Source organism: Ricinus communis, chromosome 9, assembly GCF_019578655.1.
Source record: "Ricinus communis isolate WT05 ecotype wild-type chromosome 9, ASM1957865v1, whole genome shotgun sequence".
NCBI lineage: Eukaryota > Viridiplantae > Streptophyta > Magnoliopsida > Malpighiales > Euphorbiaceae > Ricinus > Ricinus communis.
This window is the reverse complement of record NC_063264.1, coordinates 11932449-11959924: the sequence shown is the minus strand read 5'-3', so window position 1 is coordinate 11959924 and position 27476 is coordinate 11932449. Positions and strand designations below refer to the sequence as shown.

The 27476-nt window shown below is 35.8% G+C and overlaps 1 protein-coding gene across 1 annotated transcript in view; it reads left to right on the top strand.

The window, feature by feature from the left end:
• The window catches only part of LOC125371181, a 39805-nt gene extending 19694 nt beyond the window's left edge, over positions 1-20111 (top strand). Inside the window, exons 2-6 of the mRNA XM_048379713.1 lie at positions 17875-17925; positions 18085-18092; positions 18264-18501; positions 18611-18936; positions 19865-20111. Of these exons, the coding sequence (XP_048235670.1) occupies positions 17875-17925; positions 18085-18092; positions 18264-18501; positions 18611-18936; positions 19865-20111 (870 nt within the window). The remainder of the gene's footprint in view (positions 1-17874; positions 17926-18084; positions 18093-18263; positions 18502-18610; positions 18937-19864) is intronic.
• The last annotated feature ends 7365 nt before the right edge of the window (positions 20112-27476 follow it).

The following is a 27476-nucleotide window of genomic DNA, read 5'->3' as shown; positions in this document are numbered from 1 at the left end:
AAGTAAGATTTGGATTCAAAAGAATACAAAGACAAAGCAGACAAGCTTTAAGGTAAAAATACCAATTATCATTCAACTTCAACTTAACTTTACTTTAAAATTCGTACTAGCCTTATATAAGCCTTAGAAAATTCTAAATCTTAACTAATAAGGATTTAGATCTCATATAGGATAAAGATAACCTTCCTAACTAAAAGAGATAACTTAAAAAAAGTCATAATTAGGTTAAAATACATGTGTAGCAGCCCATAATAAGCCATAAAATCCTAATTTACATAAGTCATATAGACGGGCCTCATAACATAAGCCAAGTTAGGCCTAAAGTCTTCATATGCTCCAATTCCGCTTCTTTAGTCTTTACAAGCCCAATTAGATTCATTCAAGCCCAATAAACTAAAATTAGTGAACCTTGAACTTAAATTTAATTATGTGTCCTTAGTCCAAATGTCTTAGATAAACTCACTGACTTATAATTTGAATCGGACTAGGCGTCCTAGTTGAATTAGGATTTCTTTTGTTGCTTGAACTCCTAATATTATCAAGACTCCTTGCTGTATTAGGATTCCTAATTGAGTCAGGACTCCTTATTGGATTAGGATTCCTTGAGCTAGTAGGATTTGCATCATCAGGACTCCTTGTCGGAGTAGGATTTATTGTGCTTGTTTGGTTTATATCAAAGCTAAATATGAATAAATAAATAATTAAATAAAGATTAATAAACTAAAGTCAAAATAAGAACCAGGGAGGAGTTGATTGGGAACAACTCTTGTAGTCCTAAATTTTATGAGCAAGCTTAATAAAAATAAGGATAAATTCGGGTGGGCCTACCTAAAAACACTCATACCCGAATTACTTATGCATTTTCAAATGCCCTCAAATTTCAGCTTGTATTACACTTGGATTAATCGAAAACAACCTGATTTCTCCCTTATGCACGTGGATTTACGTCTTTCCTACTTGATCATCAAGCTAAGCTCTAATGGCACCGGTCAAGCTTATTAATTGTGTTCCCATGATTCCTTATGCCCAACCTTGCATCATTAGGAGTCCTCTTGCTTAGAGGAAGAAGGAAGGATGGAGATCCCCTGAGTCAGAATATTTGGGCATGCCTCGATTCTCGGCATTCCTTCTTTCATCTAAAAGATTCCTTCGTGATCATTCAGAAAATGATAACAATACACGATCAACTAATTTTCTTTCTTCGTACTCGTTGCAGCATTAGATTGGTGCCTGTGATTATTGCTTCCGCGCGCATTCATAGCACTCGTGTTTATGCTCCCCATATAAGACCAAACCAATATACTAGATAGAGAATAGAAAGAGAGACACAAAAGAAGAAGAAAAAATGAGAATATAGGTAGGACTTCAAATTCGAATAAGGGCAAGAAATCACATGTTCTTTGTTCTATTCCATACAGTTGAGTGTAAGGATCAAATCGAATTGATTTAAACACAAGCATAGACAAAGAACACAAGAGAAAGGAAGGACGTGAGGCATAAGTCTATACTCACTAGCATGAGTGTTGAACCCATAATTTGATTTTCTACAAGGTAGAAAACTGAAATAATATGCACACTAGCTTCAAGTATTCGGTTGTGTGCGATTTTTATAGTGCGAAAGCTCTCATTCCATAAAAGAAGAGACTCGAAGCTAAATATGAATAAATAAATAAAGAAAGATTAATAAACTAAAGTCAAATTAATAACCAGAGAGGAGTTGACTAGGCAAAAACTCTTGTAGTCTAAAATTTTATGAGCTACCTTAATAAAAATAAGAGTAAATTCGAGTGGGCCTACCTAAAAACACTCATACCCAAATTACTTCATTATATGCATTTCAAACATCAAAGCGCTCGAATTCCGGCTTGTATTACGTTTGGATTAATCGAAAATAATATGATTTGTCCCATATACGATTGGTTTTACATCTGTCATACTTTATCATCAAGCTAAACCCTAATGCCCATGATTTCTTATGCCCAAACTTGCATCATTAGGAGTCTTCATGCCTAGAGGAACAAGGAAGGATGGAGATCCTAATACTGCAAATCCTGAATCAAAATATTTGGGTGTGCTGCGATTCTCGGCATTCCATCTTTCCTCTAAAAGATTCATCAATGATCATTTAGAGAATGATTGATACGGACCAAACTAGCACAATAAATCCTACTCCAACAAGGAGTCTTGATGATGCAAATCCTACTAGCTCAAGGAACCCTAATCAAATAAAGAGTCCTGGCTCAACTAGGAATCCTAATCCTATAAGGAGTCATAATGATATTAGGAGTTCAAGCAACAAAAGGAATCCTAATTCAACAAGGAATCCTAATTTAACTAGGAGTCTTAGTTCGATTCAAATTGCAAGTCAATGAGCTTATCCAAGACATTTGGGCTAAGGACACATCAAGGCTTGAAGAATTGGATTTAAGTTCTAGGCTTACTAATCTAATTTATATATTAGGCTTGAATGAGTCAAATTGGGCTTAAAAAGACCAAGAAAGCTGAATTGGAGCATATAAAGACTTTGGGCCTAACTTAGCTTATGTTTTGAGGCCTATTGATGTGACCTATGTAAACTAGGGTTTTATGGCTTATTTTGGGTGGCCACACATGTATTTTAACCTAATTAGGACTTTGTTTAAGTTATCTCTTTTATTTAGGAAGGTTATCTTTATCTTATATCAGATGTAAATTCTTATTAGTCAAGATTTAAGGTTTCTAAGGCCTATATAAGGCTAGTACGAATTTTGATGTAATGGATTAAAAAGTTGAAGTTGAAGTAGAAGTTAAAAATTGAATGATAATTGGTTATTAAACCTTAAAGCTGTTTGCTTTGTCTTTGTGTTCTTCTGTAGAATGTGTAACGCCTGCATTTTCTCATCATCCATGTTATGTGCATTTACATTTAATCATTGGGCATATGATGGTATATCAATGATATTTTTATTTTATGAGAACATATATATATTAATTATAAGTAGAGAATAAGAAGCATGATATTAGATTATTAATTTAGATAAGTTGATTAAGTACTTGGGTTATGTGTATTAAGCCTTAAGACTTAATTGAACCAATAGTTGAAGGTTGGGTAAATAGATTGGACTTAAAAGATACAATTAAAAGTTAGTACCTATATATGGTTAGTAAGAATTAACTTAGGGTGATAAAAATAGTTTAGTAGGTGGTGGCATTAAGAGAGGAATATTGGAAATTGGAACCATGAGTAAGCTCATTTTACCTCTTCATTTCTCTAAAATTCGTACATGGCCAAAAACACAAAATTTGGAATAAGAGAGAGGAGTGGAATACCTAGAAAAACTTAAGATTAAGATAGGATTTTGCCAACTATTGAAGGAGCCATGCTAAAGCTAAAGGATTTAAGCATATTAGCAACCCAAAAGCTGAAATTGGTAAATTGTTACTTGAGTGTTATTAATTTGTCATTAGGGTTCTTGATTACAAATTGGAAAAACTTCATTTGATGGTCTCATTGATTAATTAAAGGTCTGATTATCATGAATTAGTAGAGTATTGAATGATTGCATAAAGATTAAGCTTGATTTAAGTTTAAGTATGTTAAGATAGAAAACTGTCAAAATTCCAGCAACCTTGATGTTCTGTATTTTAGGCATAACATGGGTTATATAAGTCCAAATTAAGCTTAATTGGTGTCTATGGAAAGTTTAAAGAGTCCTCTATAACTTTGTAGTTTTGTGATTTTGCTATTTTTGCCGTTTTGGTTGCTTAAATTGAGCAAACAGATTGCTGCTCGGGTACAACTAGCTGTATGACCCTTGCTCAGTAATTTGAAAATAATTAAATCTATAGAAGTCGGAATTGAGTAATTCTTCTGGAGATGAAACTAGACACATAGACGGATATGTCTATTTAATATGAGATTTTTTTATTAAGCCAATTTTGCCCAGCAATAAATATACCTTGGTACTAAATTCTGTCTAGAAAATAGAAATGTTGGAGATTAGTTTTATGAAATTTATTGATGTTAATTTGAGTTAAATTGGTATTTAACTAGATGGGAAATGTTTATAGGATATTAAAACAGTAATTGAGAGTCTTAGAGGAAGAGTTAGACCTATGAATTAGAGAGGGGATGATCTTGTAATGCATTAGAACTCGCATTTACATGAATATTTGTAATATGCATGAAATGTGAATTGATGAATGTGTTGACAGTGCACTCAAAGGCCCTGGAAAGGAAGTTGTGGAGAAAGGAGGTTCTTATATGCTAAAGGAATAAGTATATTTTGAGTAAGTAAATAGTTAATATTTGCTATGTTCATATATTTAATCAAATGTTCCGCAAATGGTTGCGTTTGCTTAATATTGTTTATGTTTGAATGACTGAGATGGAAATGATTGGTGTTGAGTGGAACAATTATTATTGTTGAAATATGATATAAGTGAAATGATTGAATTGTGATGTTAAGTGCATATGTGCATGTGAATGGTGGATTCCCCTGTGAAAAAAATATATATATATATAAAGCCTTGGGAGGCTAAAGCCTAGAGAGGCTATAAAAGTGTATAATGTGAGATGAGGCGGAGCAGCTTACGTGTGTGATATGTGAGGATGAGGCGGAGCAGCACATTAAAGGGGATCCACAAGCTGTGAGAACTAACCATAATTGTTGAATTGTATTTCTTCTATGATGGTTGTACTGAATTGAGTAGAATGGTATGAATTTATACCTAAACTATGAATCATGGTAAGTTATGTGATTGGGTGGAAATTCTATTAAGTGTATGTGATATAGATTATGTTGATTATTTATTTACTGAGCTGGAGGCTCACCCCTCTCCAAAATTTTTCTTTTCAGGTTTGTAAATAGTAGTGCATCCGTTGGTTGTATCCAAGTCTAGCTTTTAGCGATTCACATCACGTTGGGCCAGTTTTGTGAAGTCTCCTCCCGATGCATTTTTGTATGCGCTATGTGATATATATGGAAGTATGCCTTATAAGGCATAAGAAGATGTTTGTAATACTTGTTAAATGATGTTTAAGTATAATCATATGTTTATATGTTAATAACCTTGTGTCTGGATTCCTAACAACCTACATATTGACCTATCTACCTGTAGTATATATTCTACGACGCTTGTATGTTTTCTGGCTAATGTCTATTGGTTAGCATGTAATGGGGGTGTTACAGGGTACTATCAGATTTGCATGAAAACTAAAGATTAGTGGACACCAGCTTTCAAGAAATATGGTCTATATGGGCGGTTAGTTATTCCATTTAGGTTAACAAATGCACCTAGTACATTCATGAGATTAATGAACCATGTATTGCGTGAATTTCTCGGTGAATTTGTAGTTGTATATTTTGATGACATCTTGATTTATTCTAAGAATCTTGATAATCATGTTTTTCATGTTAGATGGGTCTTATAAGTTCTTAGGAAGGAGAGGTTGTCTGCCAATCTTAAAGAATGTAGTTTTTGTTTAGATCGAGTCATTTTTCTTGGCTTTGTAGTACTTTCGCATGATTTAGAGGTTGCTAAAGAAAATGTTAAAGCTATCAAAGAATGACTGACACCTCAGCACATTAGCCAAGTTATATGTTTCCATGGTTTGGCTAGCTTTTATAGGCGGTTCATTAGGGACTTTAGTAGCTTAGACGCACCATTAAATGAGATAGTGAAAAAGAACGTTGGGTTTCATTAGGGTGATGCACAAGAACATGCATTTAATTTACTTAAAGATAAATTGTGTAATGCACCTTTATTGGTTTTACCTAACTTTGACAAGACCTTTGAGATTGAATATGATGCTAGTGGCAGTGGAGTTGGGGCTATTTGATGCAAGAGGGAAGGCCCATATGTTACTTTAGTGAGAAATTGAATAGGGCAGCATTAGGATACCCAACATTTGATAAGGAGCTATATGCATTGGTTCGTGCATTGCCAACTTGGCAACATTATTTATTGCTCAACGAGTTTGTAATACACATAGATCATGAATCTTTGAAGTATTTCAAAGGACGAGACAAGCTGAATCGAAGGCATGCAAAGTGGATGGAATTCATTGAGACCTTTCTATACGTGATCAAGTATAAGAAATGTAAGGAAAATATGGTTGTTGATGCTTTATCTCGAAGTTATGCACTTCTTAATACTCTTGATTCTAAGTTATTGGGATTTGAGTATATAAAAGAATTCTATGTTGATCATTTAGATTTCGGTAAAAGTGTATGATGTGTGTAATAATGGAGCTACCTTTGATGAGTTCTATGTGTTTGAAAGGTTTTTGTTTAAGAAAAACTCGTTGTGTGGGCTAAATTGCTCTTTGCGTATGTTATTGATTAAGGAGGCTCATGGTGGTGGATTAATGGGTCACTTTGAGATAAGTAAGACCTACGATATTATTTTGGAGCATTTCTTTTGGCTTGGCATGAAACAAGATGTACAAAGGGTTTGTAATAAATGTGTTGTTTGCATGCAGGCTAAATCCAAATTGAAATCCCATGGGTTATATGCACCTTTACCTGTTCTTGATATGCCTTGGAGTGATTTATGTATGGATTTTGTACTTGGTTTGCCTAGAATTAGGAAGGGTAGAGATAGCATATTTGTTATTGTGGATAGATTTAGTAAGATGGCTCATTTCATTCCTTGTCATAAAAAAATGATGCATGTCATATTGCTGAATTATTTTTTAAGGAAGTTGTATGTTTGCATGGTGTACCTAAGACCATTGTTACTGATAGGCATGTGAAATTTTTTAGTCCTTTTTAGCATGCGTTATGGGCTAAATTGGGCAATAACTTACTGTTTTCTACTACATGCCATCCATAAACAGATGGTCAAATTGAGGTAGTCAATAGAACCTTGGTGCAATTGCTTTATGCTTTAATTTCTAGGAATTTTAAGTCTTGGGAAGATTTATTCCATATGTGGAATTTCCTTATAATAGGGTTGTTCATAGCACTACATATACTTCACCATTTGAGATAGTGTATCGCTTTAATCTCTTATCTCCAATTGATTTAATTCATTTGCCTATTAATAAGCTTGTTAGTATTGAAGGTGTTTCCAAGGAAGATTTAGTGAAGAAGATGCACAAACAAGTGAAAGATAGGATTGAAAAGCAAAACGAAAGGATAGACGAAAGGGTAAGCAAAGGAAGAAAGAAAGTTGTGTTCAAGTCTAGTGATTAGATTCAGCTATATTTTTGAAAGGAAAGGTTTCCAAACCAAAGAAAGTCGAAATTGAGTCCAAGGGGTGCTAGTCTGTTTCAAGTTCTTGAGAAGATCAATTAAAATGCATACAAGATAGACTTATAAGTGGTACTTTTAATATTGTTGATCTAACTCCTCTTTTATGTAGATGATGAGCTTGAGTCATGGAAGAATCATTCAAAAGAAGGAGGGAATGCTATAGATGGGCTAGCACAACAAAAGCTTGAAGATGATGGGCTTGATGAGGAGCACGCAAGGAAAGTTAAGGATGCTAAAGATGGGCTAAGCTTACCATAAGGCCCAATAACTAGGTCTAGAGTCAAGAAGTTGCAACAAGCCTTAAATGATTATATACAAGATTGGGCTAGCAAGGAGAGTTCATTTAAAGGCTCAAGATCTATAACTATTAAGGAGCATCAAGATTGGGCTTTATTCAATTCTATTAAAGGCATAAGCCCATGAAGAACCAATTAAGGCTGAAATATGCTTGTCGACCTTGGTTTAGTTTTATTAACTTTATTTAGAGCAGAATAGTCTATTTAACTTGAACCAAGCCGTATGTTACATTAAGTTTTGATTATTAATGATATTTCATTATTCTAGCAAACTTTGCTTGAATTCTTGTATTCTTTTTTAATGCATTTAACAATTATCAAAGATTTGGTCTATCTTTGTGGCGTGCTAGGATTAGGGTTTAAAGGATTTAATTTTCTTTAGGTTCTAATTCTATTTATCAACTTTATAATCTAATCTAGAGTGATCCTACGATTTAATTCAATTTGTTAATGGGTTTCTAGGTTAGTGATATACGAGTTCATAACTATTAGAGTTTGTATATTCTATTCCTAAAGGTTCTTAACAATTCGCTAATGCAGGTCTTCATAAGTCCACAAAGTTCTTGAAAGAACCCATAAATTGATTGCCCATAAGGAGAAAACTAAAATAATATACTCACTAGCCTTAAATATTTGGATGCATGTAGTTTTATAGAGTGAAAGCCCTCTTTCCATAACAAGAAGAAACTAGAAGCTAAATTATAAATAAATAAATAAAGATGAATAAACTAAAGTCAAATCAAGAACGAGAGAGGAGTTGATTGGTCAACAACTCTCATGGTCCCAAATTTTATGAGCCAGCTTAATAAAAATAAGGAAACATTCGCGTGGGCATACCTAATAACACTCCAACCCAAATTACTTCATTATATGCATCCCACATATCAAAATGCTCACATTCTCACTTGTATTACACTTAGATTTATTGAAAACAACATGATTTCTCCTTTATATGCATGGATTTACGTCTCGTCCTACTTGATCATCAAGCTAAGCCCTAATACCACCAGTCAAGCTTGTCAATTGCATTACTATGATTCGTTATGCGAATTCTTGTGTCATCAGGAGTCCTCATGCATAGAGAAATAAGGAATGATGGAGATCCCAATGGTGCAAATCCTGAATTAGAATATTTGGGTGTTCCTCAATTCCTTGTGTTCCCTATTTCCTTCAAAAGATTTTTCTGCGATCATTTGAAGAATAATATCAATACTCGATCAATTAATTTTCTTTCTTCACATATGTCCAAGCCTTGGATCGGTGCCTATGATTATTACTTCCATGCAACAATCCTGTTTATGCTTGCCAAATAAAACTAAACCATCATATTCGATAGAAATTATAAAGAGACATAAAAAGACAAAAATAATGAGAATATAGGGTAGGATTTTGGATCCAATAAGGAAAAAAATTTATGAATTATTTGTTCTCTTCCATACGGCTAAGTGTAAGGATCAAGTTGAATTAATTTAAACACAAGGGTAGACAAAAAACAGAAAAGAAAGGAAGGACATTGATTTCTCGCAAAGTTCTTAAAAGAACACAACTTGATTTCTGAAATAATATTCTCATTAGCCTCAAGTAATCGATTCCATGGGGTTTTCTTGTTAATGTGTTGGGGGTCTGCAATTCAAAAAGGGTTCTCAAGCTTATTCATGGGGGACCACTCCTCTTTCTCAAGCTCTATATAGAATGGCTCCATGTAAGTTGAAAGAGTTGAAGGTACAATTGTAAGAATTACTTGATAAAGTCTACATTAGGCCTAGAGTATCGCCTTGGGGAGCATCAGTTATTTTTGTTAAAAAGAAAGACGGCACTATGAGATTGTGTATTGATTATAGACAATTGAATAAGGTGACAGTTTGCAACAAATATCCATTACCACAGATTAACGATTTATTTGATCAACTATAGGGAGCTCAAGGTATTTTCTGAGATTGATTTAAGATTCGAGTATCACCAATTGAAGATTAAGGAAGCAGATGTTCCTAAAATAACATTTAGAACTTGATACGGCCATTATGAATTTTTAGTGATGCCGTTTGGGTTAACTAATGCTCTCGCTGCATTCATGGACTTGATGAATGGGTTATTCAAGCCTTATTTAGGCAGTTTTATAATTGTGTTTATAGATGACATTCTGGTGTACTCACAAACAGAGGAGCAACATGCAATGCACTTGAGGATTGTATTACAAACATTGAGAGATAGGCAATTATATGCCATGTTGAGCAAGTGTGAGATTTGGCTAGAGAAAGTGGTATTTTTAGGGCATATCATTTCATCCAAGGGCGTATATGTTGATCCGAAGAAAATTGAAGCGATCGTTAGTTGGAAACAACCTACTAATGTGCATGAGATACGTAGTTTTTTAGGATTAGCAGGCTATTATAGGAGGTTTATGCAAAACTTCTCTAACGTGACAAATTTATTGAGGAAGAATGTGAAGTTGTCTGGAATAAGTGCCAAGGATATTTTAATGAAGTGAAGGCATGCTTAACTTTAGCACCAGTGTTGAGACTACCAATGATAAGGCAGGAATATGTTGTGTACAGTGATACGTCCAAAAATGGTTTCGGTTGCGTATTGATGCAATAAGGTAAGGTGATATCATATTCCTATCAGCAATTAAGACTACATGAGTTGAATTATCCTACACATGACCTTGAGTTAGCAGTAGTTATTTTTGCTTTGAAGATTTGGAGGCATTATTTGTATGGCGAGAAGTGCTAGATTTTCACAAACCACAAGAGTTTGAAATACCTATTAAGCCAAAATGAGTTGAATATGAGGCAAAGGAGATGGGTTGAGTTATTAAAGGATTACGATTGCACCATTATGTTTCTAAATTCACTTAGTCTTTTTAGTCATTCTTTGATGCTCCCTTCAATCCAAATCGGATAACTATTCTTATTGTTTATGTCACTAATCATGTGGCCCCTATATAAGCTGCTGTAATATATATACATAGTATATATCAAAAAAAAATCCGACTTACTTCATTAGCTCTTAGCTTTTCTAAATTTAATTCTTGTGAGCATCCTTTACTTCAAATAAGGCTTAGTGAGTATTTTTGTTATTTTGGCACTCAGTTCTTGATTTTGGTATTCATTTATTCACTGTAGCGAAGATGAGATTGATGAGCAAGCTTATAGTAAACAGGTTGTATGAAGCTGCGTTGAGGGAATTTTCTTGTTTACGTTTAAACATTGTCAGTGATTTGAGAGATTCCTGTGAGGCAATGGTTCTTAGTCTTTAATGCTGAATTGCTATATAAGTGTGCTTCAAGATGGTATTATTATAGTTTTTTCCTTAAAGGTGTATAACTTGTTAGTTACTTGAGTTTCATTCTTTTTATGTTGAATAAGGTTGAGTTGTGAACTTTAGCATGGATTTTAAGGGGTGATTGTTGCTTGTGCATCTATTGAGTTTTTTATTGCTTGAGGATAAGCAAAAGCTTAAGTGTGGGGTGATTTTATATGCATCATTTTATACATATTTACATGCCCAATTGTTTACATTTTTGTGCATAGTTATCTTGTTTTATGCCAAAATCACCTGTGTTTTAGTTCCTTTCACATTTCAGGTCAGTATCGAGGGACATTATCAGTAATCGAGGGAAATATGCATAATTACGGACCAGAATCCATCAAATTGAGTAAGGACTAGTATCCGAAGGTTGAGCACGGCTAGACTCCAGCCGTGTTAAACCATCAAATAGTTGCCCTTCAAGAGTGCCATTTTAGCACGGTTTCCGAAGCCACCATAGCCTCCAACATGGCCCGTGGTGGCTCAGCACCGGCTAGGGCATGGCCAGGAAGAAGTCGCGAGTTGTGGAACGTAGAGGTCCAGCACAGCCTGGACTTCACCCGTGCTGATCAGCACGGGCTTGACCACGGCCATCCTGAAAGATTTATATAGGCAAAAATGGTTTGCTGAATTAGGGTTCCATTTTCTGACTTGATTTCACATATACAAGCTTAAGCCATCTTCTTCCAAACTTCAATACTCGACCTTAGAAGATCATTTCATCTATTGAAGGAAGGATTACAATTGTTTTAATAACAAATTGCAGATCAAGACAAGATTTGGGAGCATTCAAGAGGCAAATTAGGTTTTATCATTCTGAATTGGGAATTTAGGGTTTTTATCCAATTTGAAGAAGAAGGGTGTACATGCCTTCAATTTACTTTTATGAATCTATTCTTTACTCTGTGTTGCTCATTAGTATGAGTAACTAAATTTATCAAACCTACTATGGTTCCTATGTTGTTGGATTGATTTTAATGGTTATGAGATTTTGATTATCAATGCTTGTCTCTTCTTGCTTTCATTATTAATGGGAAATCACTTTATTCATGAGATGTTGTGAGTTGTGGTATTCAGATGGCTTTATGTAATTGAGAAATTCATTTACTGATTAGATATTTGAATAGCAATAACTGGTTAATGATCACTTAGAGATAAGGGTAATTGACTAGCCCGATTAAGAATTAACAAAGCTTAATAGAGGTGGGTTAAAGCTTAATGCTAATCGAATAATCGATCGTTAGGAAGAGATTCCAACTTTAGGTTATTAGGCTTAGGAATTCGGTTATCTGGAGAGGGAGACCGAATTTAGTTAAGAATTCGTCCACGGGTAATTGCAATTGGTAATCAATATAATCTCTATCTTCACTAAAATCCAACTAGCTTAGGTCCCCTACGGTTTGCTTTTTCCTTCGATTGTTTTCCTAAATCCTTTCAGATTATTTGACACTTATTTAATCATTTGTTCATATTTAATCATAGCATAATAACTTCATCGATTTTATTAAGGTTAGATAACATAAGATGCTGCAGTAGGTCTAGGATCACCTTTTCCCGAGAATACGACCTTGATACTCACCATTTGTGCTAGTCTGTATCACTGCCTTAGATGTTAGCCACACAAATAGCCTATCAGCCAAGTCGTACAAAACTATTATTGGGGACCCGAAGAAGACTTTTATCTATTTCGAACCTTATATGACCAGGATTGCTTAGAGGATGGAGCTACTAGACATAGCTCTTATAGATGATTTGACACTTTTTAGCGAGATGACCCCTGCTGGCCTCTCTACTATGTAGCATATAACAATGGTCACCCGGAGGACAGAACTTCTTGGGCCAGAGTACAGACTTATTCATTCAATAGCCCGAGCAACTCGGGAGAAGTAGGAGGAGCACCCTAGACCTGCAGATATTCCTAGTCTTTCCCAACCTTCATCCTCATCAGCTCCTCAGTCATCTAGTGTGCAGATTGATGAGCTGACAGCGAGATTTGATTGGATCACCAACATGCAGCACAGGAAGTTAGAGCATAGCTCCAGCACTTTGACGCTCTACAGAGGTAGATTCTGGATTTGCTACAAAGGCAGTTGGCCCAAGGGGACAGGATAGTAGCTCAAGATGGATGATTTTGACTTCGGTGACTTCGGCGAGTATTTTCCATCCCCAACAGTCGATGATGCATCTCCTCCAGTACACCCACCACCACCACCAGCCGAGGCACCACCACCTCCATGACTGCCACCAGGGTAGCAGGATGAGTGGGGCAGTATCTCTTCTTATTTATCTCTTCTCTTTTTTATACTTATTATGTTACTTTCCAATTCCTTTACACACCATGGACACTGTGTCCTTCAAGTGTGGCCTAGGTAAGCCGTTCTTTTGGCTTTTCTTTTTTATGTTTTCTGATTTTTGTTTATTGTATTATTGATGATGTATCCATTTAGGATACTTAGGATGTTTATTAGCTTTCTGTTTATCTTCGAAAGATTAGTAGTTATGATTATGAGCATGTGATTTCCCTCCTTGTTGTTTGTTGCTTTTGAAATATTATTGAGCAATTTTTAAGTTTTTCATAATGACTAGGCTAAATCAGTGTTATTTGACCATTGTTTAAGTTAGTTATTTTGAATTTAATTAGTTGTTATATTTTGTATATGAATTGATTAAATGAGGATTTGATTAATGGTATTTGGACAGCTTATGCAAATCTACACACTTAAATTATGAGTTTCTGAATCTAATTGAGCGTACGTCATAAATGCTCCATTCTTCTTGTTTGATTGTGCATTGTTGATGTGCATAGTTTTACACATATTTGCTTGCATATCATTGTGTATTTTCTTAGCAATTATTGTGCTTCTATTCCAAGATCACCGTGCTTTGTGTTCTTTTGCATTTCAGGAGAATTTATAGGACCATCATCAGTGTTGGAGATATTATAGATCAATACATGCGAAAATGGATGCGAATTCATCAAAATTGGACAAGGGCTCTCATGTCAAACATTGAGCATGGCCTAGGTCAAGGTCGTGCTGATCAGCACGGCCTGGACTCTAGCCGTGACCAACCATTAGCCTTTGATCCTCAAATATGGCATTTTGGGCATGGTTTCTGAGGCTATCACGGCCTCCAGCACGACCCGTGGTGGCTCAGCATTGGCGGGGGCACGGCCAGGAAGAAAACCTAACTTGCAAGATCCGAAGGTTCAGTATGGCCTGGACTCTGGCCGTGCTGGGACTAACTTGGGAGACCCGAAGGTTCAGCATGTCCTGTACTCCGGCTGTGCTATGACCACGGCCGTGTTAGGAAAAGTATATAAGGAAAGTGATTTCTTGAGCCAGAAAAAAGAAGGAGGAGGAGAGTTTTGGCGGCTGGTTCCGCCTTTACGGAGTACTGAGTTTGGGAGAGAGTTGCAGAGAGCGAGAACCCTAGAATTGTAAGGTTCCGAGTGCAAAACAGTAGTAGAGCAAGTCGAGAGGCAATTGGGGAGATCAATTGTAATGCACATTCAGATTTGAAGCTATTCATCCAATTTGAGAGAAAAGGGTGTACATGTTTCATTTTCATTATTCTTTCATTGTAATTGATTTCCTAGTTGTTTTACACATGAACATGTGTAGCTAGATCGATTAAATCCATTGGGATTTCTTTACTATGTTGGCTTAGTATTAAATTATTGGATTGATTGAGTTTAGTTTTATATCCTTCTTGCTTTCAGTTTTAATAAGATAATGCATTATTCATGAGACATTATGAATTGTGGTGTTTAGATTGCTTTATGTGATTGAGAAGTCCATTTGGCAATTGGAATTTTAAATAGCAAGAACTGGTTAATAATCACTTAGAGATAAGGATAATTAACTAGCCGGATTAAGAATTAACAAAGCTTAATAGAGGCGGATTAAAGCTTAATGCTAATTTAAGAATCAATCGTTAAGAAGAGATTCCAACTTTAGGTTCTTGAGTTTAGGAATTCGGTTATCTCGAGAGGGAAACCGAATTCAATTAAGGATTCATCCACAGGTAGCATAATTGTACTCATCAATCTGTTATCTTTTATTGCCAACTAGTCTAGTTTCCCTTTAGGTTTGCTTTCTTGTCTTGGTTGTTTCATTTATCCATTCATTCCTACATCTCAGTTAGAACTCAGCTTGTAGTTATTAATAAATTTAGGAATTATTCATCATTTATTTCAGGCTAATATATCAGAGAACAAAGTAGTAACTCTAGGCTTTCACTTTCCCAAGGGATACGACCTTGATACTCGCCATTAGTGCTAGACTGCATCGATAGGTTCACTGCCTTAGATTGTAGCTGCATAAATAGCTTATCAATTGTATTCTTCTTATTTCTAGAACTTGCTCGGTAATGCTTGTTAAGGTCCCATGAACAATTAAATGTTATGAAATGATATGAGCACTCAGAATTCACTTAGGATTCAAAGGTTACGGGTTCTTTTAAGAACTTTGGAGACTTATCAAGACTCAATCTAGTGAACATAGACTTATTACTTACATCCTTCCTTTTCTGGTGTTCTTTATCGACCCTTGTATTTAAGTCAATTCAATTTGATCCTTTCGCTTAGGCGTATGGATGAGGACAAAGAACTTGTGATTTCTATTCTTATCAAATTTGAAATTCTACCTATATTCTTATTTTGTTTATTTCTTTTTTGCCACTCTTTCTAACCTTTGTCTAGCTTGATGGTTTGGTTTTATTTTCTGAGCATAAATATGAGTGTTGATTGAAAGCGCATGGAAGTGACAATCATAGGCATAGATGCAAATGCTTGGACATATGTGAAAAAAGAAAATTAGTTGATCAAGTATTGATATCATTCTCAAAATAAGTGCGGAAGAATCTTTTAGAGGAAAGAGGGAACGATGAGAATTGAGGTACGATGCGATATTCCAATTCAGGATTTGCACCATTGGGATCTCGATCATTCCATGTTCCTCCAAGCCGGAATGTGTGTGTTTTGATAGTTAGGACGCATATAATTATGTAATATGGGTCAGAGTGTTATTAAGTATGCCCACCTAAAATTTTTCATGGTCTTTTTATTCTGGCTCATTAAATTTGGGACTATAAGAGTTGTTGACCAGTCAACTCCTCTTTATCTAATATGATGGTTAGTTTTATTTGGAGAATACAAAAACCACTATTGAGAGAAAGCATGTGGAAGCAGTAATCATAGGCACAGATCCAATGCTTAGATGAATGCAAAGAAAGAAAATTAATAAATCGAGTATTAATATTATTCTCTAAACTATCGTAGAAGAAATTCTGGTGGAAATAGGGAAGGATGAGAATCGAGGCACACCCTAATATTCTGTTTCAAGATTTGCACCATTGGGATCTCCATCATTCTATGTTCCTCTAGGCACGAGGACTCCTCATGACACATGGATTGGCATAAGGAATCATGGGAATACAATTAACGAGCTTGACCGGTGGCATTGGGGCGTGACTTGATTATCTAGCAGGATGAGATGCAAATACACATGCGTATGGTAGAAGTCGTTTTGCTTTCGATTAATCCAAGCGGGAATCACATCTTATGATTTTTAGGACGCATATAGTGATGTAATTTGGGCGAGAGTGTTATTAGGTATGCCTACGTGAATTATTCCTTATTTTCGTTAAGCTGGCTCATAAAATTTAGAGCTACGAGAGTTGTTGACCAATCAACTCCTCTTTGGTTATTGATTTGAGTTTAGTTTATTCATCTCTCTTTATTTATTTATTTATTCATATTTAGCTTCTATTTTCTTCTTCTTATCGAATGAGGGCTTGCGCACTATAAAAACGCATGTAGCCGAAGAGGCTAGTGGCCATATTATTTTATTTTTCTACCTTGTGAAAGATCAAGTTATGGTTTCCTTCAAGAATTTTATGGAATTATCAAGAGTCGTGATAGCGCACATAGAATTATTGCTCATGTCCTTTCTTTCTTTTCTGTTCTTTGTACACCCTTGTACTTTAATCAATTTGATTTAATCCTTCGCTTAGCCGTATGGAAGAGAATAAAGAACTTATGATTTCTTTCCTTCTTGGAACTGAAATTCTACCTATATTCTCATTTTATTTAATTCTTTTGCATCATTCTTTTTAATCTCTCTATAGTTTGATGGTTTCATTTTATTTTCCAAGCATAAGCACGAGTGTTGATTGAAAGCGCCTCAAAGCAGCAATCATAGGCACCGATCCAGTGCTTGGACAAATACAAAGAAAGAAAATTAGTTGATAAAGTATTAATATCATTCTTAGAATGATTGAGGATGAGTCTTTTGGAGGAAAGAGGGAGCGACGAGAATCGAGGCACAGCCTAATATGCTGATTTAGGACTGCACCATTTGGATCTCCATCATTCCATGTTCCTCTAGCCACGAGGACTCCTGATAACACAAGGATTGGCGTAAGGAGTTATTGAAATGCAATTGACAAGATTAACTTATGGCATTAGGGTGTGACTTATTAACCTAGTAGGACGAGATGCAAATCCACTCACGTAAAGGAGAAATCATGTTGCTTTTGATTAATCTAACCATGAACAGGTGGACTATATGGGGAGTCAACCTAGACAGCAAAACAACTCGTATAGTAACACTTATAATCCAGGATGGAGAAATCATCTGAATTTTGGATGGAGAAACAACAATAACCAGGAGCCACCAGGGTTTCAGTGACTACATCAGCAACCACAACAATCTATTCTCCCACCTTAGTCTTCTCAGACTCAAGAGAAAAAGCCTAACTTAAAGGAGCTGATGATAAAGTTTGTGTTTACTTCAAAGACTAGATTCCAGCAGACGAATGCAGCTCTTAGAAATCAACAAGCCTCTATTTGGAACTTGAAGAATCAAATAGGCTAGATTTCTAAGATGTTGGCTAAGAGGTAGCCGTGGACTTTGCCTAGCAATATAGAGTCCAACCCGGGAGAGCACGTGAAGGCTATCACTTTGCAATCAAGTACGCAACTATCTATTTCTATTTCTATTCCTGATGATGATGATGATGTTGTGCAGGTAGATTCAGATAGGAAAGATGGAGATAGCAAGATGATGGAGCCAAAGAAGGTAAAGGGTAACAAGAAGAGTCCTTTGAGGGAATACTAGCCCCCAATCCCATATCCTGCCAGGTTGAAACATGAGAATGTTGATCAGTAGTTCGGTAAGTTTCTTGACTTGTTTAAATAACTACGAATTAACTTACCTTTTGTTGAAGCTATTTTGCAGATGCCTAGGTATGCGAAGTTCTTAAAGGAGATTCTTAGCAACAAGAGGAAGTGAGAGAACTTGGCGATCGTGACCCTAAATAAGGAGTGTTCGGCTATACTTGAGAATAAATTGCCAGAGAAGAAGCATAATCCAGGGATTTTTACTGTCCCTTGTATGATTGGTGATTTGACAATTAGTAATGCTTTAGCTGATTTAGGAGCTAGCATTAATTTTATGTCGTATAGTTTGTTTACCAAGTTAAGGTTGGGTGAGGCTAAACCCACTAGGATGAGCATACAGTTAGCTTATAGGACTATTGAGCATCCTAGGGGTATTGTAGGGTATGTACTTGTTAAGATTGACAAATTTATATTTCCTGTTGACTTTGTGATCATGGCTATTATAGATGTTTATGATGGACAGCTTGAACTTAGGGTATGGGATGAAATTGTCACTTTTGATTTGAATAGTTCTATGAGAATCCTTAGATCATGATGATACTGTGTTTTCTGTTGATGTACTTAATGATGTTATTAATACACAGTTGCAGGAGATATTACTTGTTGATCCTTTACAAGTTGCCTTGCAAGCAGAGGATGAGCATGAGCTATCCAATGAGAGTGTGTTGGAGCAGCTTGCATTTTTGTTAGCTAATGTACCAAGCAAGAATATTAATAAGTTTATTGAGATTGACAAGGTAGGTGTGCAGAAATTGAGGCTATCACTTGAGGAGCCATTAGTCCTTGATTTGAAAGAGCTCTCAAAGCATCTCAACTATGCATATTTAGATAAGGACAACAGGTTGCCTATCATTCTAGTAGCGGACTTGACACCCAAGGATAGGGAGATGACTTTGGCCACTCTTAAGAAGTAAATTCTGGGTTTCAGCACGACTTTGGCAGTTCAGCACGCCCCGTGAGCAAAACCGTGCTTATCAATATGGGCGTGTTGTGGGCAACCAAACCGTGTTAAGAGAAAAATCAGACTTCAGCATGTTTTCTAAGAGTGATAAGAGCTGTGATCACATTTGTGTCACATAACACACCCGTGTTGAGGGCACCCATACCGTGTTGAGAAAGACAAGAATTCAACATAATTTCCAAGGCTTACATTTACTGATCAGCATGGCCTAAAACCAAACCGTGTCAGTCAACACAGCCTGGAACACAGATGTGTTGACGTCAACGCCTTTATAAGCCGCAACATATCATAAGTTCAAAACATTTAGCTCTTTTCTCTCTTCACGCGTATAGTCTGATATGCTCTCCCACTTTTCCTTCAATTTTCAAGTGTTTTTCGACAAATAAAGTAAGTTTCTTCCTTAACTTGTTCAATACTCTATTTTGGTATGTGATTCTACTATTTTCTTTAATTTCTTCAGTTATTTTTGTAATTCTTGGTATTGTTTCTTATTTTCATCAATCTCCTTGTTAATTTTTCTATTTCGTTAAATTTGTCACTTTTGTTGAATTTTATTCACTATTTAATTGAATTTCTTGCTTTTCTTTTAATTTTGATTTGCTATAATTGCTTTATTCTGCTTTATTCATTACTATTACTTATATTTTTAATTTCTTCTTTTCTCCCTTTGAATTACCCTATTGCTGTTGTTTTATATGTTTGAACTTACTAGATTATGACCTGGTTTGGTGAATTAGTCATTATGCTGCTGAATTGGAAATTGACTAATGCAAGTGTGTTGAGAATGCATAATGCAAATTTTATGCTGGTGTGAAATTATGCTTTATCATTTTTGCCTTTTTGCTATGCTGAAATATGTTGAGGTTGCGTAATGTAGATGTACTTGTGATGTTAAATTACTATTAAACTACTGTTGTTATTGTAATGGTTGTCTGTTTGTTGCTGCAATTACTGTTTTGGCAAGAGTTTTGATTAATTTTCATGTAGGTACTATGGCTGGTCAGCAGGAGAGACCCCAGAATAGGGGTGTCTCCCAGAGAAGGAGTTCAGACGAGCCCTTTGACCCTAGAGCTCCAGCTCCGCCAGAAACCTCTAGACTTGTGGGACCACCTCGGCTTGTATAGCCTGCCCCCCCCGCACCTCGAGCACCTACCCCACCTACCCCTAGAGCTCCACCTTCACCTCCAGCTCACGAACGACATATAATTTTACAATTTCAGAGCCCCACTCATGAGGCTCTTACTAGCAGCTGCGGTACAGACAGTTAGGCTTTGGATAGATGTATAGATTGGCAGACATTCGAGACACTTTTTTTAGCATTATGGAGCCCACTTACAGAGAGCTCACACTTGAGTTTGCCTCCACTTTCTTCCTTCAAATGCAAATCAAGGATTGGTCCGAGCTAGAAGCCATTTCGTTTCGATTAGGAGGATGGATTTACATGATGAGTATTCCCCAGTTTGGTATTGCACTTGGCCTCTATGACAAGGTGACCATAGATTCAGATGATTTCAGAGGTTCATTATACAACCCATGAGTTTCTTTTAATATGACTTGGAAGACCATCTCAGAGGTGGATGAGCCTTACTACTCGAGCAAGTCCAAGGTGTCCAGCCTCTCTGATATCCATCGATATCTTCACTTCCTACTAGCATATACAATAACAGGTCGAGGGGACAGTTCTGGAGTGGTCAGCCAGCCTGATGTATTCTATTTATGGGCCCTGCATTAGAGGAGGAGGGAGGACATAGTTTATGTGTTAGCCGAGCATTGCAAAACTGTTATTGGGGACCCGAAGAGGACTTTTATCTATTTCGAACCTTGTGTGACTAGGATTGCTAGGAGGATGGAGCTACCGGACATAGCTCTTATAGATGAGTTTACACTTGTTAGTGAGATGACCCCTGCTGGCCTCTCTACCATGCAGCATATGAGGATGGTCACCGGAGGACAAGACCCCTAGGGCTAGACTACAGGCTTATTCATTCAATAGCCCGGGCAACTCTGGAGATGTAGGGGGAGCACCCTAGATCTGCAGATATTCCTGGTCTCTCCCAACCTTTATCCTCATCAGCTCCTCGGCCATCTAGTGTGCACATTGATGAGCTGACTGTGAGATTTGATCGGATCACCGACATGCAGTGACAACACACAGATAGGCTTGACAGGTTCGAGCTGGAAGTTAGAGCGCAGCTCCAACGATTTGATACTATGCAGAGGTAGATTCTGGATTTGATATAGAGGTAGTTGGCCCTGGGGGACAGGATAGAGGCAGCCTTGGAGCAGCACAGGATGGATGATTTTGACTTCGCTGACTTCGTCGAGTATTTTCCACCCCCAACAACTGATGATGCATCTTTTCCAGTACACCCACCACCACCACCAGCCGAGGCACCACCACCTCTGCCACTGCCACCAGGCCAGCAGGATGAGTAGGGCAGTATCTCTTCTTATTTATATCTTTTCTTTTTTATACTTATTATGTTGCGTCCCACTTCCTTTACACACCATGGACACTGTGTCCTTCAAGTGTGGCATGGGTAAGCCATTGTTTTGGCTTTTCTTTTATTTCTTTTTTATGTTTTCCGATTGTTGTTTATTGTATTATTGATGATGTATCTATTTAGGATACTTAGGATGTTTTTTAGCTTTCTGTTTATCTTCGAAAGATTAATAGTTATGATTATGATCATGTGATTTTCCTCCTTGTTGTTTGTTGCTTTTGAAATATTATTTAGCAATTTTTAAGTTTATCATAATGACTAAGCTAAACAAGTGTTATTTGACCATTGTTTAAGTTAGTTAATTTGAATTTAATTAGTTGTTGTATTTTGTATATGAATTGATGAAATGAGGATTTGATTGATGGTATTTTGACAGCTTATGCAAATTTACACACTTAAAGTATACCCACCTAAAATTTTTCATGGTCTTTTTATTTTGGCTCGTTAAATTGTGGACTACAAGAGTTGTTGACCAATCAACTCCTCTTTATCTAATATAATGGTTTAGTTATATTTGGAGAGTACAAACACCACTATTGAGAGAAGGCATGTGGAAGCAGTAATTATAGGCACAGATCCAATGCTTGGATGAATGTAAACAAAGAAAATTAATTAATTGAGTATTAATATTATTCTCAGAATGATCGCAGAAGAAATTCTAGTGGAAAGAGGGAACGATGACAATCGAGGCACACCCTAATATTATGTTTCAAGATTTGCACTATTAGGATCTCTATCATTCTATGTTCCTTTAGGCACGAGGACACCTCATGACACATGGATTGGCATAAGGAATCATGGGAATACAATTAACGAGCTTGGCCAGTGACATTGGGGCGTGACTTGATTATCTAGCAAGACGAGACGCAAATACACATGCGTAAGGTAGAAGTCGTTTTGCTTTCGATTAATCCAAGCGGGAATCGCATCTTATGATGTTTAGGATGCATATAATGATGGAATCGCATCTTATGATGTTCACATCCTTTCTTTGTTTTGTGTCCTTTGTACACCCTTGTACTTTAATCAATTTGATTTAATCCTTCGCTTAGCCCTATGGAAGAGAATAAAGAACTTGTGATTTCTTTCCTTCTTAGAACTGAAATCCTACCTATATTCTCATTTTATTTAATTCTTGTATCATTCTTTCTAATCTCTCTATAGTTTGATGGTTTCATTTTATTTTCCAAGCATAAACACGAGTGTTGATTGGAAGCGCCTCAAAGCAGCAATCATAGGCACAGCCTCAAAGAAAGAAAATTAGTTGATCAAGTATTAATATCATTCTTAGAATGATCGTGAATGAATCTTTTGGAGGAAAGAGGGAACGACGAGAATCGAGGCACAACCTAATATGCTGATTTAGGACTGCACCATTGGGATCTTTATCATTACGTGTTCCTCTAGCCACGAGGACTCCTGATAACACAAGGATTGGCGTAAGGAGTTATTGAAATGCAATTGACAAGATTAACTTGTGGCATTTTGGTGTGACTTGATGACCTAGTAGGATGAGATGCAAATCCACTCGTGTAAAGGAGAAATCATGTTGCTTTTGATTAATTTAAGCGGCTGAGTAATCCTAACTCAAATTAATCAAAACTCTTATAATACTTACCAAATAAATCTTTAAAGCCTTTATAGATAAAGACTATGGCCAACAAAGTGCTTAAACCTTGAAATTCCTCTTGGAAAAAGATTAGACCATGTTGTTTAATGGAGAAATTCTCTTAATTCCTCTCTTTTCTTTTCTTATATTAAGTGTGTGCATCTGTGAATATAATTGAAGTGAAACGGTTTTTGCCTATTATAGACATGAATATCTAGAAGTATACAAAATATGAGCCTTAAATACCTCATATGTAATTCCCAATATTTCAAAGTTGGCCCCAAAATCTGCCTTATCATGGTTATTGAGATAGGAATGTAAGATTGAGTTTGAAAGCATAATTTGCATATCATTTGGGGGCTGCATGATGGGAGAGCATAAAGGCTTATTATTTTATTGAATTCTAAGTGAAGTTTATGAATTAGGTGTTGAAAAAGACAAGAAAAGTGCAAGTGCAAGGTAGATATTATGTGGAGTTGGTTGGGTATAACTAAAGGTCACTTTCGATGAGTAGATATCAAGCCCTTGCGAAGTTGATTTCTTTGATTTGAAAGCTGAATATTGAACTTGGAGAAAAGGAAAACTAAAGTTGTTATTTTAAACTTATTAAATTTCAAATTGGTACTTATTTCAAAATATATTATATTGGTTTTACAAATTTGAAGTATAATTAACAAAACTAGGTTGTTTATGTTGGATTTTACATATGATGATTTTGCAATTCAACAATAAGAATATTTTATCTTTTTGTTCGCCTAATTAATTAATATATAATATTAATTAAAGGTCTTGATTTTTCCTTGATGAGCACAAACATTGATAGCCTTAATTTTGTTGATTATACATTGCTTATATTTCACAATTACGGGGCAGTCTTTTATAGTTTCATTTTAATATTAAAAAGAGCATTCGTCGAATGCCTTTGAGCAAGTGAAAGTATACTTTATTTTCAAGAAATGTATCCTCACATTGATGTGTTTGGAATGTGCTGAGATTGATAAATGCACATGTGATTTATTTATGGTTGTTAATGCGCATTAGACAATGGGGCACTTGATTGCAGGCCGGTGAAGGGAGAACGATCGGACTGTGCTAATATAGAGGAAGGGTTAGTCATCAGGTATGCCTAGAGTGAGATTTCGAATAATGGTTGATTGGTAATAATTGTTATGAGAATGGTTAAAATCTATGAGACTTTTTATACCATTTAAAGTATATGATATTGATAATTAGTATTGTTATTTTGTCTAAGCGTTAGAATAGTTTTTGTAGTGGTGTATTCTTTCTTGACAAAGATTAATTGCCTTAAGAATTTGATTCACAATGTTATATATTTCGTATAATTATGTCATTTTCTTCTCCTTACAGTTATCTAAATTTTTTTCTACTTGTATATCTATTCACTAAGTATTTTTATATTAATTATACTCTTTTCACAAATTTTATTCAGGAAGTAAAGCTTGATAGTGGGTGCTTGAGCTAGTAAGTGTATTTAAAGGCAAGAATAAGGTTGGCCAGTATTTCTCGTATGAGGAGTCATATACATACTCATTGTAACTTGTACATAAATGTTCATCCTTATTTCATACCATGGTGGTTATGTACATGTAGAAAGTTATATTATAAAGTTAATATTTAAAGGCAAACTTTGTATACTAACTTATTTAATAATATTTAATAAAGGCATTTCTAGTTATAGTCGTTCTAATAAAACATTATATTAAAGAAAAAATTATCTATTTTTCATATATATATATATATGTAAGTATGTTATAATTCAACTAAACTAAATATATCTTGGTAATTATTTGGTTTTAAATATCCATCTCGCCCTACGTGAGAAGAGATGTGATAATTTTAGTATCAAAGCTTATTACACGATTCGTTAAATTATGTTTCTTGTGGAACTTGTATTTCTTGCTGTTGTCATGAAACGTTTGTTTTATTTTCATTTTTTTAATAGTATGCCACTAAGAAGGAATCGTACTAAGGCTCCACTACAAGAGAGAGCTGGCCAACTAGGTAATGATCGGGCAGAGTCTAGGGGTAGTACTAATCCTGAATTAGAGTCAGAAGCTACGACCCCCATCATTGAACAACCCCCACCTCTTGCACCCTCTATTGTATTTTTTTTGCAGCTTGATCCGAGGGTTCTTACAAAGACTATAATTGCTACTTTAGCAGCACAAGAACAAAGAAGAAAGCCTGGGGATATCATTGAGCATGAAAAGAAGTGTGGGGCATTTGATTTTCATGGTTCTATTGATTCTAGAGAGGCGGACAGGTGGTTGAAAGCAACAGAGAAAGCATTCAACACACTTGATCTGAAAAAAGCACAAAAGGTCAGTAATGTATATGGTTTACTACATGACACCTCAAATTCTTAGTTTGCTCGAGTAAAGATTCTACATAGGGATCAGTTGAATTGGCAAATGTTCAAGACAGAACTTTGTAGAGAATATTTAATAGATGCATTTAAGGTAAAGAGACAAAATGAGTTCATTACCTTAAAACAAGGGAATATGATGGTATAAGAGTATATTGATAAATTTGAAGATCTATACAAGTATGCTTCTAACATAGAGTAAATCAAAGAGAAAGAGAGTAAATCAAAGATTCCAGTCTGGACAGTGAAACGAAAAGGATTTAGTAAGGGACCCGATACATCACAGTAGAGGTCAGAGACAGTAAGGTTCAGAGGTAGTAGAGGACCTTTGTCATGGCTAGGTATTTATAGACCATAACCTCAAGTTAGTCAGAGTTTAGTGAGACAACCAATGGTTAGTGCAACTAGTGCAATTAGGAGGTCTATACCTTATGCTAATTATGGCCGAATTCACGAGGTAGGAGATTGTAAGAAGAGATCCATTCAGTGTTTTGACTGTGGTGGATGGGGACACATTAGAAGGGATTATCCTAACATTGTACAATTTGGTATTAATGTTGGTAGGGAAGCTGGTTAGCAAAGGAGGTAGGGCTCTTGGCATTAGTAGAGCCTCAAGTAGAGGTTCTAGAGCTAGTGCTAGTAGAGAGAGTGGTGCATCCAGATTGACACATCTTATTCAACACACACAAATAAAGAGGCCTTTGGTACAACCTAGAGTAGTTGCAATGACACAACATGAGGTAGCATCATCCCTTGATGTAATTTCTGGTAAGTTAACAATCTTTGGTAAGAATGCATAAGTTCATATTGATCTGGGTGCAACTCATTCATTCATTGCTTTATCATTTATGTCATATATACTAAAGGAAAAGAGGGTGCTGGAACAAGGTTTTGATATGGACCAACCACTATCACATGGTTTTTATGAAGATGGACTTGATGAAGATAACCAAGAGCATGGAGGAGTTCGACCAAAGCTTCAAGCCTAGATCAAAGTCAAGATATTAAGGGCAAAGATCTAATACAATTGCCTCCAGGCCAAATAACTATATCAAGATCCAAGAAGTATCAACAAGCTTCAATTTAACACATGTAAAGCCTTGTGAATTTGGCCTAAGAGGATTTAGAAGGAGTTCAAGGCTTTAGTTTAAGTGAATGCCCAACTGGGCCAAAAATATTACAGGTCCAAGTGTTCAATAGGCTCACTTATCTTTTATTTAGGCTCAAAAAGACCAAAACTGTTGATTTAGAGCATATAAAGACTTCAGGTCTAACTTAGCTTATATTTTAAGGCCCAAATGCATGACTGAAGTAAATTAGGATTTTTTTACTTAAGTTTGGCGACTACAAATGTTATTTACCCTAGTTAGAACTTTGTTTTACTTATCTCTTTTTATTAAGAAGGTTATCTTTATCTTAGATGAGATGTAAATCCTTATAAGTTAAGATTTAGGATTTTCTAAGGCCTATGAAAGGCTAGTACGAATTTGATGTGGGAATTAAGTTCAAAAGTTGAATGATAATTAGTATTTTTACCTTAAAGCTTGTTTGTTTTGTCTTTCTGTTCTTGTGTAGAATGCATGCTTAAGAAACATTCAAGTAGATTGATCATTTGCTTGTGGAGTGTTTCGAAATTAGGTTTTAGGAATAAGTTTTCTAAATTCTAATTCTTGATCATCTTTCTAAGTAATCTATTTTCTAATCTTTCTTAGGGGTTGAACCGAATTGGTTCTTGGGGTTTTTATGTTAATATGTTGGGGGTCCGCAATTCAAAAGGGGTTCTCAAGCTTATTCATGGGGGACCACTCCTCTTTGTCAAGCTCCATATAGAATGGCTCCAGCTGAGTTGGAAGAGCTGAAGGTACAATTGCAAAAATTACTTGATAAAGGCTACGTTAGGCCTAGAGTATCACTTAGGGAGCATTGGTTTTGTTTGTTAAAAAAAAAGGACGGCAATATGAGATTGTATATTGATTATAGACAATTAAAT